Source organism: Neomonachus schauinslandi, chromosome 4 (assembly GCF_002201575.2).
Source record: "Neomonachus schauinslandi chromosome 4, ASM220157v2, whole genome shotgun sequence".
In the NCBI taxonomy this organism is placed as follows: Eukaryota; Metazoa; Chordata; class Mammalia; order Carnivora; family Phocidae; genus Neomonachus; species Neomonachus schauinslandi.
The window spans coordinates 3998124-4012365 of record NC_058406.1 but is presented as its reverse complement, the minus strand read 5'-3'; the positions used below and the strand labels follow the sequence as shown (position 1 = coordinate 4012365).

The following is a 14242-nucleotide window of genomic DNA, read 5'->3' as shown; positions in this document are numbered from 1 at the left end:
CGTGGATCATTTGGAAAAGGAACGTTTGCCCCAGTGAACTGAGGCCCACATAGGGGCAGCGGGGGCGGTGTCTACAAAGCAGGATCGCTCTGCTCCCAGAAAACCCAAACCACAGCGAGCCTGCCCCACCATGGAGGATCTTGGCTGGTGCTTGTGGACGCCTGCCTCCTGGTGGACCAGGGCCTAGCCCCGGAGGCCTCCGTCTCAGCCACTGAAATGACCAGAAAGTATTTTCTAGGTTAAAACGGGAGGCGGTGAGGAAATCAGGGGTGCAGCCATCCCTCTGTCCTTTCACCGTGAGGCTCACGCGAGCCGGTGAGCTCCACACAGAGCACGGTCAGAACACGTGCGTGGAGGGCATAGTCACTCGAGAGGCCTGGGGTGCCTGGGCCTGTGCACATGCATTGCCATTCCCTGTCGCCTGGGCAGGGGCTGGCGGGGGGTTGTCCCGGGTGTCCGAAGTGACAACGGTCTGGTCATAAGGAGCTGGGGCGTTCGTGGAATGCCGACGCGCTTCTCCTGTGCTATAGTGGATCCAGCGCTGGGAGTCAGGGTAGATAGTTCTCGTCCTGCAGACAGGCGACCAGATGGCTAACTCTGGTCCAGGGGACCGAGTGCAGGCCCCTGAGCCCCTCGGCCATGACTGGTCCCTTCCCATCCCTGAGCCTCAGTTTCCCCACTGGAGCCATCACAGGCCAGGCAGTTGCTGTTCGGTCGGGCCTCTCTGAACTGTCCCAGTGATGACCTACCTAGGAGGCCTCTCACCCTTTCACCCTGAAGAGGACGCACGGGGAAAGGCTTACAGCAGCCACCAGTTCCCTGTTTCCCTGGACCCAGGCCTGGCCCCAGGCACATGGCATGGCGGGGGATGGGGTCCTCCCGATGGCTCCGTTCCTCAGGATGGAGCGTCAGCCGCCGAGGAGGCTGCCACTTTGCTGACCGTGGCCAGGCGTGCTCTGCACAGCCCACTGTGGCAGGCGGAGCACACATCACCCCCAGCTTGTAGGACAGGGGGTCCCTACCCAGGGCTTGTCATGGGCGGGGTCCCCAGGTTTGCTCCACGGCTTGGGGACGCACGCCAGCAGCCTGGGCACTCAGTGTGCTGGAATGATTTTCAGTTGCTCCCTAACTTCAGAAATTCAGATGTGCAGCCTGATTGATGCTGTTCCTGGAAGGGTATGAGAAGCCACATTACTGAGGGGGCTGTGCTCCCTGCTGCCCTGCACAGGGGTGAGTCCAGGACTAGACTGTTCGTGAAGCTTCTTGACCCAGTGTTCCATTCTCTCGCTTGGCTCTGGGTGCTTCACAGAGAGTCTGTCTTGTGATGGGAAAATGCCAGGATCCTGAAGCTGAATGGTTGGTGATGGGGAGCTTTAGTGGCCTGTGAGGATCAGGGGTGTGGGTGGCCCAGGGGGCGTGCAGCCCCCACCTACACATGCCCTTGGACGCTCCGCTGTGTCCCTGACAGCTCCGTGACAGCCTCTGCTGGAACGGTCCGTGCTTTGGGGATCCCACCCAGTTCACATCCAACAGCCAGCTGTCCAAAAGGGAGAGGGCCCATGGCACACATGATACACCTTTTCTTGTTAAGATGCTGGTAGGTTCTACTCATGAACTACCAGTCTTACTGCTTCGTTGCCGTGTTTTCATATCCAGGTGCCCCCCTTGCTATTTTAATTTCTGTAGAGCGTGAAAACCCAGAGGCAGGCTCTCGGAGGGCACTGCTAGGCCTGACTCCGTGTGGTGCCAGGAAGGTGGCTTCAGGAGGGGAGGCCTGTGGGTGAGACGTGCAGAAGATGCAGTGGATGGGGGCGTCCCAGCTGGTCAGGGTGCCCTCGGTTCCGCAGTGGCCACCTTGGACGGTGAATAAGGGGAGAGGCCTGTGAAGGTTGTGGGGACCCAGGAAAGGGTTCGCAGCAGGGCAGGCTTGTACCTGCTGTGTCCTGGGGTGGAATGCAGGGCCACCTGCCCCTGAGCACGTACGAAACACTGCTGCTTGGTGGCACCGTGCTTTCTGTGCAGGGTGGTGTGGAGCCCTGTGGCAAAGAGCTTGTGAATCCAGGCACATGGTACTCAAAGTGTAGTCGGAGGTGCAGGTAAGAAACAGGCCCCAAGACCCCCACAGTGATCGGAAGGAGGCAGAAGGGTCTCCCTGCACACGCATGCGCGCGCACACGCACATACGGACGCAGACTAAAGCATGTCAGCACAGCCAGCAGGAGAGGAGGTGCTTATTCTGGGGGCTCTATCCGCGCCTCTCTGTGCTGGATGCTCCTGGTCATGGCTTTGTCATTGGCTCCTGTGGAGACCCTGAGTGGGCTGAGCTCTCGACTCGGTTGGGGACAACATGATACCCAACCATGTGTCCATTGAGCAAAACCACTGGTTTTGAATCTTTGGCACAAAGACCACACCAACTTGTTATTAAGGCTTTTTTTGGTTTGATCTTCCGTTGGTTTGGTCATTCGTTCATTCAGCAAATGCCCCCTGGGCCCTCGCTGTGTCCCAGGCACAGTGCCGGCTTCAGACAGAGGACAAGAAAGATGGACTCGACAGCGCGCACGCAGAGGGCCTGGGGCAGGCCCAGCCTCAGCAAATGGCAGTTACGATCTTTGTCACCGTCCGGGGGTCACGGGAGCAAGGGCTCTGACCCACCCCCACCCCCGATGCCTTGGGAGAAGCTGCTGAGAAGCCGCCCAGTAGGAGCGAGCCCTGTTTCGCCTCCTCTACCAGAGACTGTCCCCCTTCGCTGCCTTTTCCTCAGCCCCATGCTCCCTGCCCCTTCCTCAGCCTCCTGCCGGCCTCTCCTAGGGGAGTCCACAGCCGCACGGCAGATCGGTTCCACAGCGATCTCACCCTTGGAGCTGCCGCGATGAGCCCCCTTGTGCATGCCTCAGGCAGGGTGGTGAGGGCTCTGCCGCCCGCGGAGGTCACGGTCACGGGTGGAGCCGCGCTCTGGGGACATGGCTGCTTGCCAGGCTAGGGCTCCCGGATGCCACGCTTGTCCCTTCCTGGCCGCATTGCATGGCTCCAGTCATCAGAAGACATCCTAATTGCCTGCACGATTGTCCCAAGATCCCTCCTGTCTCCCAGTACGAAGACGGGAGGAGGTGAGTGCGTGGTTTCCTAATTAAGAACGTCTGCGTCCCTCAGGCTCGCAGGAAGTTGCTCTGTCACCACGGGAAACCCTCTTTGCACCAGACATTCTTTAATTACGAAAAGGACAAGCTATTGATTTTACTGAGGGTGGAACTTAGTCACTCGCCCTCCGTGCCAAGCTCCAAATGTGTGTTCTCGCAGCACAGAAAATGCAAACTGGAAAACATTTGGTCTGCACTGTGGGGCTCTGCGAGCCACAGGCTTCCCTCCAGTGGAAGGGAGCCCGGAAGACAGCCCCTGGCAGGGGGAGCCGGAGGAGGGAGGGGAAGGACGCGGATCTGAGGCCCCTGCAGCCGCCTGAGCAGAGGGGGCGGGGGCGCTTTTGACCCCTGCATCTCTGCGGCTGGATGTGACGAGGCAGAGGCCCTGCAGCCTTACGAGGACCCCCGGGGCCGCCCTCTGCCCTGGGCAGTGTGGTGGGTTGGCAGACAGGAGGCTGTTCCGTCTCTGAGGCTGTGGGTGACATGAATGCATCAGGCACACCCGCCTTGCCCTGCGACGGGGGGAGGGGAGGGGGCAGCCCCAAGGCCACACGGCCAGGTCGCTGTGGCCCAGAGCCTGGGTTCCTCGTGCCTATGGGCAGCGGCACACCAGGGTCCTGGCCCCCCCAAGGGTGCCGGTGAGTGCTCGGGCTGTCGAGAGCCTCTGGCCTGTGGTCCGGAGCCCTCCGCCCTGCCGACAGCTTCAGGCACTTGAAAGCAAACGTGGTTTCCCACGGGGGAGCTTCTTCCTTTCCCCCACCACCCCTAGCCTTCCATTAAAAACAGCAATAGCCAGCAACTTCTGTATTGATTTACTGCCGGATGGAGGGAGACGGGAGGCCAGAGGGGGGGGCAGCCTGTGCCACAGCTCTCTGTCTGGCTCTGTCAGCTTCACACCCGGCAGGGAAGTGGCGGCCCCTCTTAGTCACTTGGCTGGGAGGGCCGTTCGTCGGCGCTCACGGCCTGGGGAGGCCGAATGTCCTCCAGCCACCAGGGCAGGGACTGTGCCTGCAGAGAGAGCGGGGACGCTGCCCTGCCCGCCACTGTTTGCAGGGGGGCAGCGACGAGCCTCACTGCCCTTGACCGGCTCCCAGGGCAACCAGGTGCGGGTGTGCCACGCTCCCAGGGTGGGTGCTCGGTGCCTTGGTATCAACCAGATACTACTCCTACGCCAGGCGGGGTTCTAGAGCCCAGAACATTCAGCACATGCCGTCATCCGAGCCCAGAAGAGAGACGAGCCGCGGCCGGCTCCTTCCTCCCCGGCCTTGCAAACGTCTTGGCCCCGCTGCGGCTGGCCGGCTGCCTTCCCATCCATCACGAGGCGGTGTTAGTTCTGTCTGATGAGTTAGCGGCAGAATCTCGAACGTTGGTGCTGGGCGCTGGCTTCTCCCTCCACCGAGCGACTAGAATTTTCTGTGTTTTGTGCCACAGCATAGACTAGAATTACCTGCACTTCAGGCCCTGCCCCTCCTCAGGTGACTGTGGACTGAACTAGTGAGAGAAGCATGCAGAGCCTTTGGCACACACGTTCTGGAACCCTGGTTGGCCTGTTGACTAGAGAGGGGTGAGTAGCTGCAGTTGTCGGGGGTAACCTGGTGGAGGGCCGGCCTCAGGCCTGACCGGAGGATGAGCTCTAGAAAGCCACGCTGGACGGAATTGTCCCAGCCACGCGGGACGAGGGGAGGCCCGTGGTGCCACCCAGCACGCGCACGGCCCGAGTGGGGAGCGCCTCCTTAGGATGGGTGCCAGGCGCCCTGCTCGCCTCCTGAGGCCTGGCCCTGAGCAGGACCCGACACCGCGCCGCTCCGGCTTCCAGGCTCTGACGTGCCGTGCAGACGGTCCCTCTCTCGTCCCCGCCCCTCACTCCCGAAGTTGATGAACTAGAGGGAGCATGTCTCGCGTATCGGGCAAAAGCATGGGGGTGATGGCCCCAATTCTGACTTCCCCTAAATGTGACGGGAGGGGGGGCACGTTCGCTCATGTCTGTGGAAATCTGGAGGACAGCGTGGCTGCTTGCGGCGGCTCGTAAACCGGGCTCCAGCAGCCCCCGGTGTTGCGCTCACGGCTCCCGGGAGTGACCGGGTGTCAGAATCTGAGCCAGACAGGGAAGATGCAGGGCACATCTGCCCTTCTCCACTAGAGCTCGAGAAGCTCCTTGGGGAGGCGCCTAGCTCCAAGGCTGGAGTGAGGGGCTGGGACAGGAACGCAGCCCTGAGCCTGGGCCCCTGGCAGGCTGGCACCAACACGAGAGGGCGCCTTCACTCCCGTGGCCTGGGGCCCGGGGGCTGAGCCGCTGCGAGTCCAGGTGGGCTCCAGGCTTGTTCTGGGAGGGCAGGCCCTTCCCGTTCACCAGGGCGACATCGCAGGGTCACCATGTCCCCCACTGCCTACTGCTGAGCCCACCAGTAAGAGCCCATTGGCTGGAAGGACCTGGAGCAGCGGTAGCGCCTAGGCTCAATCGAGGGCCTGCCGCTCACCAGCTGTCGCTTGGGCAAGTCCCTCACCGCGTCTGCGCCTTGCGTTCTCATCAGTAGAAGGGAAATGGTAACGACTTTGGTGCTCCTCCTGGGTTGTCGTGTAGATTCGGACGTGCTGGCGTGGTCCAGTCCACCAGGACTCGGTGCAGGCAGCTCGCTAAAAGCTGTTGCCCAGAGAACTTCCTCCTCGTCCCTAGCCCCAGGTTCATGCCTTGTGCACAGCCCGTGTGGGAGAAGGGGCGGGAAGGCTTTCGGATCAGTCCCTGCAGGAGGTTTACCTGGGCAGTTGGAGGGATCTTGTCACAGCCGTGTGGGTTAGCCCGGGACACTGCGGGTATTCTGGCCGGGAGGAAGGTGCCAGGTGGGAAATAGAGCCCAGGGTAGGGGAGCAGCTCCTCTCCAACCCCGGACTCAGCCCCTCGACTGACTGCGTGTGACTTGAAGTTCTTTGTGCCCAGGGAAGGGAGAAGGGGTCCCTGCAGCTGCCCTGATGGGTCTAGTTGGCTTTTATTTTTTTTTTACCTTTTAATTATGGAAAAGTTCAACTATATGCAAAACTAAAGAGAAGAAAGAACTCCTTGTAGTTAGCAACACAGGGCCAGTCTTGCTCATGCAAGTGTACCCCTGCCCACCTCACCCTGCAGGCCGCTGGAAGCAAATCTCAGATCACATCATCGCCTCCGAGTATTTCAGTGTGTTTCTCAAAGAGAGAAGAGCTCTCTGTTCTTTGTTGCTGACTTATTCTTACCAGTGGACTAGACTCTGGACAGCTCCTTGCCCCGTAGAGACCTGGCCCAGGGGACCAGCCGTCTTCACGGCTGCTGCAGGACCAATGGCCCAGCATCAGGCTCCTGCTTATAAATACAGCGTTGCTCGGAGTTAGAAGGGCCCGGAAGGCCATCCAGATTGATGCCCACCCCAAAGGTGTGTTACCTGGAGGCTTGTGGGGGCCACTGTATTGAGGCCTGAGGTTGGAGATGGCCTGGGTGCTCTCCCTGCTCCTTGTATCCACACAGACCCGGTAGACTGACTTCCCACTGCACGGATGAGGTGCCTGCGATGATGCTGGGACTCTGCCTTCTGCTCCTTCCCAGGGAGGCCGTTCCCGAGGTGGCTCGCTCTGCCCAATGGGCCTGGCTCTGCTGCTTGCCTGACCCACTGGGGAGGGCAGCAGCTGTTGCTGTAGGCAGGCAACCTGCAGACCTCCGTGTACCTCGGTGCCCACTTGGCTACTCTCCCCACTGCGGAGCCTCCCTGGCACCTGGCCCTCGAGACCCCCTCCTTCTGTTTGACCTTGTGGTGGGGCCGCGTCATTGTCATTTTCCCACGGACTGTATAATCTGTCTGTTCCCCTGCGTCTTGCCGGCTAGACCGTCAGCTCCCGAGGCAGGTCCCAGCACCAGGCCCAGAGCGGCGTCTGGGAGGCGCTCAGTGCACCTGCCGGGAGTGAATGCATCGCGGCTCGGCCGCTGTAGAGAAAGCGCCCGGTGGAATTCAGGGAGTGTTTCCTCGGCCCTGCTGCGCCCTGTGTGCCGGGACTTGGCTGGGAGGCATCGCCATGCTGAACCTTCTTTTTGACTTTCTGTGAACTGTGAGGAGGGGTGTTCACCTCTGGTGGGTTTGAGATGTAATGATGTACTGTAGAGTCCCCCCGTTTACAGCATCCAGTGCAGGAGGTGTTAGTATGTTCACGGAGTTGTGCAACCATCACCACAGTCCATTTTAGGACATTTTCATCCCCCCAGAAGAAACCATGCACCCCTGGGTCGTCAGCCCGCCCCCAGCCCCTGGCACCACTAACCTGTGTTCTCTCTGTGGATGTGCTTACTCTAAATGTTTGGTAGAAATGGACTCGTACATGAGGTGGGGGGGGGGCTTCTTTCACTGACTTGTTGGGGACAGCTGAGAGGACTTTGGTACCCCGCCCCAGCACCCCTATAGGGTAGAATGTAAGTGAGTCTATGAGCCTTACGATGGTAAGTGGCGAAGCCAGATTCAAACCAGCCTGGCTGGTCCCCCACCCTGGCTCCAGAGGGGAGGCTGAGCTGGTTTGGGGGCAGAATGAAGAGGCCTCTCTGGGAAGGGCATGCAGTGTGGTGGGAGGGGTCCGAGGCAGGCCAGCCCGTTCCAGAGGGCAGGTGGCGCTGGCCAATGTCTAGGCATCTCCTAGAACTGTCAGGATTAGCTTTTTTTTTTTTTTTAGATTTTATTTATTTATTTGACAGAGACACAGCGAAAGAGGGAACACAAGCAGGGGGAGTGGAGAGGGAGAAGCAGGCTTCCCACTGAGCAGGGAGCCCGATGTGGGGCTCGATCCCAGGACCCTGGGATCATGACCCGAGCTGAAGGCAGATGCTTAATGACTGAGCCACCCAGGCGCCCCTGCTTTTTTTTTTTAAGATTTATTTTAGTTATGTGAGAGAGAGAACAGAGGGGCAGAGGGAGAGAAAGAAGCAGACTCCCTGCTGAGCAGGGAGCCCCATGCGGGACTCGATCCCAGGACCCCGGGATCATGACCTGAGCCGAAGGCAGACGCTTAACCGGCTGAGCCACCCAGGCATCCTGGGGGCTCCTTGTCACTCACAGGTCCTCTGTCTAGGGTACCCCTGATGGAGGCTCCATTCACTGCTCTCCCTGGACCCATCCCTGCTCTTCTGAGCCCTGAGAGCCCTTGGCTGGTGACCAAGCATTTGCGGCCCAAGTTCCTCGTGTGAATCCCATGTCTGCTGGTTTCCAGAAACACTCGTGGGCTGGAGACACAGAAGGGCCCCTCCCATCAGGCAGGACCTGGCTCCAGTGGGCTCTGCAGACGGCCTGGTGGCCATCAATCTCCATCCCGCTGCCTTGCCCAGGCCAGGCTCACGCTCTTGTTTTTGAGAAATTCTTTTCTTTCCAAGCCTCTTCCCTTCTTTCCCCTGTTCCAGGAATGGAAATTCCACCAGCTGGAGGGAGGCCCTGCTCCAGAATCCCCCAGCAGAGAGGGGCTGGGCCTTTTGAGCTGGGCGGACCCTCGGCACGTGGCCCAGCCCAGGCTCTCCACCTCAGCCAGCTTCCCAGCCCCGGGACCCAAACACACTGCCCATGAGCTGGTCCTCTGTGAGGCAGGCGGGAAGCCTGGCTGCAGCCCCTCCTCCCCCTGAAGAGGGGCCCAGCCATGCCGCTCTCCTGAGCCCTGGCCTTTGGCTGCAGGTGGATGGGAGCCACGGGTCCCCTCAGCCACGCCAAGCACGTTCCACAGAGGAGAGGGAGCAAAAGGCCCCACTGACCTAGCCTGGTGGACTTGACCTTGCATTCTTGGCTTCTTCAGCTGTCCCCCATTTGCTGCAGGGATGGATGGATAGACGGTAGGGCCATGCTGCACAGAGTGGTCCCCAGGCCAGCAGCATCGCATCACCGGGATGCTTGTTAGAAATTGGTCTCAGGCCCTGGCCCCTAGACCCCCTGCACCAGAATCTGCATCTATAAGACCCCCAGGTGACTTACCTTGGAGAAGCTCTGCCTGGGTTGCACAGAAGCCGGCCCCGCGGAATGCGGCCTTGTGGTTGTGGGGTGCCTCCAGCAACAGGGATGGGCCCCTGGCCTCCTGCCCCCAGGAAGCTCCCCCTTAGCACTGCCTGCTCTAACTGAGAGAACATTTTGTTTCCCTGGGCTGTCTCAGGTCAAATTGCATGGCCTCAAATTTTATTTTTAAAAAAGTCAGCCAGAGATGAAACCAGAGCAGCAGGAGGGCCTTCCTCAATAAAGCGTCTTGGGAAGCCACCAGTGTCCACGTGTGCTCCGAAGACTCTTCAAATACGCACCAGAACCGCTATAAGGAGCATGATCCTAGTTCTTTAAATACCCAAATGTTCCACTGGCTCCAAGCCACAAGGTTTTGACAGTTTACACCTGGTGACATTTCGCGAACAATTTCTGAGAAGGCTGAGGGGGAGGAAATATTTGGTTTAACCTGACATTACATCCTCTGGCTGATTGTTCTCTCTTTTGCCAATATACCATTTGCCTGTAAAACACTTGGGCCTAAAAATAGCTGCTGGGGCTTGGTGTCATTGTGGATGAAGGGCAACTGCCCCATTTCTTTAGCTTTCAGACACCCTCAAAGTATCGCAAGGAAATGTCCCAGAGGAATCAACACAGCTCTTTGAACCTGAATTCCTGAGCAGGGCTGGCGAGAGAGAACTTCACAGTGGGATAGATGGGGCCTCGGGGAGTGACCTCTGCCTGGTGTCACACCCTTTAGTGGCCAGGCCAAGCCACTCTTTTTTAATTTAATTTAATTTAATTTTGAGAGAGAGTGGGGGAGGGTGGGGAGGAGCAGAGGGAGCGAGAGAATTCTCCAGCAGACTGTGCTGAGGACGGAGCCCAGCGTGGGGCTCGATCTCACGACCCTGAGATCATGACCTGAGCTGAAACCAAGAGTCAGATGCTTAACCGACTGAGCCCCCCAGGCACCTCCAGACCAGGCCACTCTTAAAAGTGAGAGGGGGCGGGCGCCTGGGTGGCTCAGTTGGTTGGGCAACTGCCTTTGGCTGAGTCACGATCCCTCGGGATCGAGTCCTTCATTGGGCTCCCTGCTCAGCGGGGAGTCTGCTTCTCCCTCTGACCCTCCCTCTCTTGTGCTCTCTCTCTCTCTCTCTCTCTCTCTCTCTCAAATAAATAAATAAAATAAAATCTTAAAAAAAAAAAAAAGTGAAAAGGGCACCGTTCACAATCCTGCCAGTTCGGCCAATTCCCTCTGGTCAGTAGGCTCTGTACCCCCCGCCCCGAGTATGGGGATGTGGCTTCCTAGGTTGCTCAGAGGAAAGACGTGACAGGGAAGGGGTGAGCAGGACCCAAGGAGCCGCTTCCTGCTCATCTGCGCCATCCGAGGCTCCCTGCCCACAAAGCGGTCACTATTGCTCCTGGTACAATAAAGTGGCCTTCCCAAGGGGACATAGCACAGCGCTTGTCCCCACTTCCCTTTGGGGCAGGGACTGTGAGCAACTGGCATTCCCTGGGAGTGGACCAAACGCAGCGTCCCCAACAGGGACCCTCTTTTCCTTCCTCACACATGGCCCTGTTTTAGGCCTTCCCTCCCATGTTTCATTTATCAACAGCATTTCCAGCTGCAGTTCATTATCAAATGGGCACTGGTTTGGGGGTTCCACCTGCTGTGAAGGGTGGCGTGGGTGTGCTCCTGAAACTGGCATCCCTACAGGGCCAGCGCCTGGCACCCAAGCAGCCCCAGTTGGCCAGTGGAGCCCGGGTGGGGTCTTCTGGGCCCTCCTGGGGTAGGGCCCGGGCCTTGGCCCACAGTCAGGGTTCTGTGACCTCTCTAACCTGCCTGTCTCTGTGTGTGGTCCACAGCCCGAGACCGAGGACGAGAAGAAGCGCTTTGAGGAAGGCAAAGGGCGGTACCTGCAGATGAAGGCCAAACGGCAGGGCCGGCCGGAGCCCCAGCCCTAAGGGCCGCCCCCGCGCTGGGCCTGGAGTAGCCCCAGTGTCTAGTCACTTAGAATTCACCCCCTTGGCCAAAAACCCAATCCACATTGAGAGCTGGTGTTGTGTGAAGTGTTCGTCTTGCAGTGTTAACCTGTGCTCTCTCCTGGAAACCTACACACCAAAGCTTTATTTCTATCACTCTGGTGTAAGCGCTCCCTAGGGAATACTTGCGTGCACACTACACGGTGTGTAAAGAATCCAGCGTCACTAATAAAGCTGCTGTTTGGCTGGACCTTGGTCCTGGGTGGTCATTTGTCTTGGGGGGCTGCGTTCCTGGTGAGCCCTGATGCGGGGACTAGAGGCTTCCATGGGCCCCCCCCCCCCCCCCCCCCCCCCCGGGTACCAATGCCTGCGTGTACCCCAGAACTCAGGTGCTGGCTGGAGAGAACACCCCTTCCCTCCCAGGGCCCGGGTTCCACGTCCTGGCCTGGAGGCACCAGCCCCCCACTTGCCCTCTCTCTGGCCTATGCAAGATGCCAGCTCTGAGCCCCCAGTAGCCTTCCCGTAGGCGGGGTGGACGGTGCTTTCGAGGACTCAGGGAGGTGATGTGCAGAGAGAGCTGAGGCCAGCCTGGCTGCTGCACGCTCAGCATATGGGAGCCCTGGCTTCCCTCCACCTCTTAGGGGAAGCAGTGCTGGAACCTTAGCCCTCTGGAGAAAGAGGCAGGGATTTTGCTAGAAGGGGCCTCCCAGCTGGTGCCAGGGCCCCCGTGCCTGTCGTGGGAACCCCCAGCCAGTCAGGCCAACGGGTTATTGGGAAGGCTCGTGGCGGGGGGGGTCTGAGGGTGGTGTGTGTGTGAATGGTGCCCATGCATGACTGTGCGTGCGCGCGTGTGCACATCTGTGGCCCTGTGTGTGCACCGAGGCCAGCAGCCTCAGGGGGCAGACTAGCTGCTGAGGCCACTACGGGCGTCCGTCCTTCACCCCCACCCGTAGCTGAGGAAGACTCCTCCACCAAGCACGCCCGGTGGTGGGAGAACGTTCCCAACTCGGGCCCACCCTGGCAGCCTGGAGATGGAGACCGACCACAACAGCTGCAGCCTCACAGCGAGGAGGGGCTCCAGATGTGCAGAAACCCCCGCCAAGAGCTTTGGAATCCGTCTCAGGCCTCCGTCCCGGCTGACGGGATTATTTCCTGCCTGGAAGCGGGGGAGGGAACACGCCACGTGAGGCCACGGCAGCAACCCCTCAGCCGCCCCAGCTCCGCCCGTGCCCCGTGCCGACCTCCTGAAGGCGATGGCGGTGCCTGGGCTGGGAGCGACCGGGAGGCCTGCCCTGTGCGTGCAGCACAAAGCCCAGCCCAGGCCAGCCAGACCGTGGTCCGCGAAACCAGAACTGGTTATGGCCGTGCCTGAGCCCTTGGGTTCCCCGAGGGAAGGGGGCACCAGGGCTTCTACGTCCTTCTCAGTCTTGGCTTGGCCACTCACCTGTGCGGCTTTGGGCAAGCCAGGTACCTAAAATCCACTAACCGGGGCAGCTGGGGGGAGCCCAGGCTAACAAAGCGTTTAACACGAGGTCTCCGGGCTGGCCATCGGAGGCCCATTCCCACCTGTCCCCAGAGCCAGCTGGGCCCAGGGCAGGGGCACTAGTAAAGGCAGTAGTGGGTGAGCTGGGCTGGTGGGGGCGGGGGTGCCGGGGGCCAAACGCTAGCGGGGCAGCAGTGTGGCCAAAGGCTAGGGATGACTGGATCACAGGTGTTTGCCTTAGAAATGTCACACCTGATAACCAGCCTCCTTGTGCCAGCCTCCCACTGCTGGTGGCCTATTTATAACCAGGGCCCCCTGGTCAGGGAGCTGGCCTGTCCACGGAGGGCTCGCTAGGGGTCCTGACTGCCCGGAAGCCACACACACGGAGCGCATGGCCCAAGGCCCCCCATTCACCAGCCCCACTTCATTGTGGAGCCTTTGGATACAAACACCTTTACTTTTGTCTCAGAGGACTGACCCTAAGGCCTACCCTGGGTCTCCTAACAGCTGCTTCTGGGATATGGAGATAGGGGGGCGGGGGCGGGGGGGCAGTGCGGTGCCGGGCTGTGGAGCAGAGCAGGCAGCACTGGCTGCATTTGGCTGGTCCTGTCGGACAGGTGCCCCCTTCCCCCAGACACTGAGCTGTGCATTCATAGATGCTTCCCAGGTGCATGGGCAGGGCAGGGCCATGCCAACAGCCCAGAGTGACTGGAGGCCTTGTGCCCAGGGTGTGTGGTCACGGGCATTCTAGAAGAGATAGGAGACAGGCAGGGTCCTGTCCGGGGTCCGCTGCCTGGATGGGAGACCAAGATACCAGCAATCACTCTCTTGTGACTCCAGAGGTCTCCAGAGGCCCCCAATCGAGGACACTGATAGGATTCCCTCTAGATGTCTATGGGTGGCGGCCTGTGCGCCCGCCAGGAGTGCTAAGGGGGGTAGCTCCTGAGGGGGATCGGGACCAGGAGTTCTGGATTGTAGGCCCCGCCTCTCCCTGCTGCGCTGTCCTGGTTCCAGCTTGAGAACATTTCTGAGCCCTTGGCGGGGAGGGGCAAACCACCTGGCAGCCCTGTGGTCTGGTCACCATTCCATGGTGGACCCCGCCCTGGGCCCAGGATAAGTTTGAATCCTTAACTGGCCCAACCTTACCTCTCACTGCCCCAGACCCTTGATCCTGACAAACTCCCCAGTTCCTGGAAGTATCTAATCCTCAGGCTACTCCGCACCCCACCCCTATTGTTCACCTTAGATGTGGCTTCCTCCGGGAAAGCCTCCCTGAGCCCCCACCCCCCGGCCCTAGGCTCCCGCTGCCCATTCTGGCCCCAGGCCCCCTTGACCTGCCAGCCCCCAGAGCTCTGGGCCTTCCCTTTCCCAGGGGGCTTGGAGGCGACATCGGGGCAGTGGACGAACCCGAGACGGCAGCGGGGGGCCGCGCTCCCTAGGGGGCTTCAGTCCCGCGGCGGCGGGGAGGCTGGGGAACCATGGACCGACAGATGCACGGACAGACGGACGCGGCTGCAGGCCGCGCCTCCGGGGGCGGGGGCGGGGCGGTCCGAGGGGCGGTGCGGAGGCATGCGCCCTGCTCCGCCCCCAGCCCCCGGCCTCCCGAGCGCAGCCAGCCGAGCGGCGGGAGCCGAGCGCGGCGGCGGCGCGAGGGGAGGGAGGGGCGGCGGGCCGAGCTG

The 14242-nt window shown here is 60.4% G+C and overlaps 1 protein-coding gene across 2 annotated transcripts in view; it reads left to right on the top strand.

Annotated features, from left to right (window-relative positions):
• The window catches only part of ACOT7 (acyl-CoA thioesterase 7), an 81846-nt gene extending 70517 nt beyond the window's left edge, over positions 1-11329 (top strand). For both annotated transcript variants that reach the window (XM_044913860.1, XM_021683390.1), the window contains exon 9: positions 10964-11329. In XM_044913860.1, the coding sequence (XP_044769795.1) occupies positions 10964-11062 (99 nt within the window). In that variant the 3' untranslated portion in view covers positions 11063-11329. The remainder of the gene's footprint in view (positions 1-10963) is intronic.
• Positions 11330-14242: the final 2913 nt, after the last annotated feature.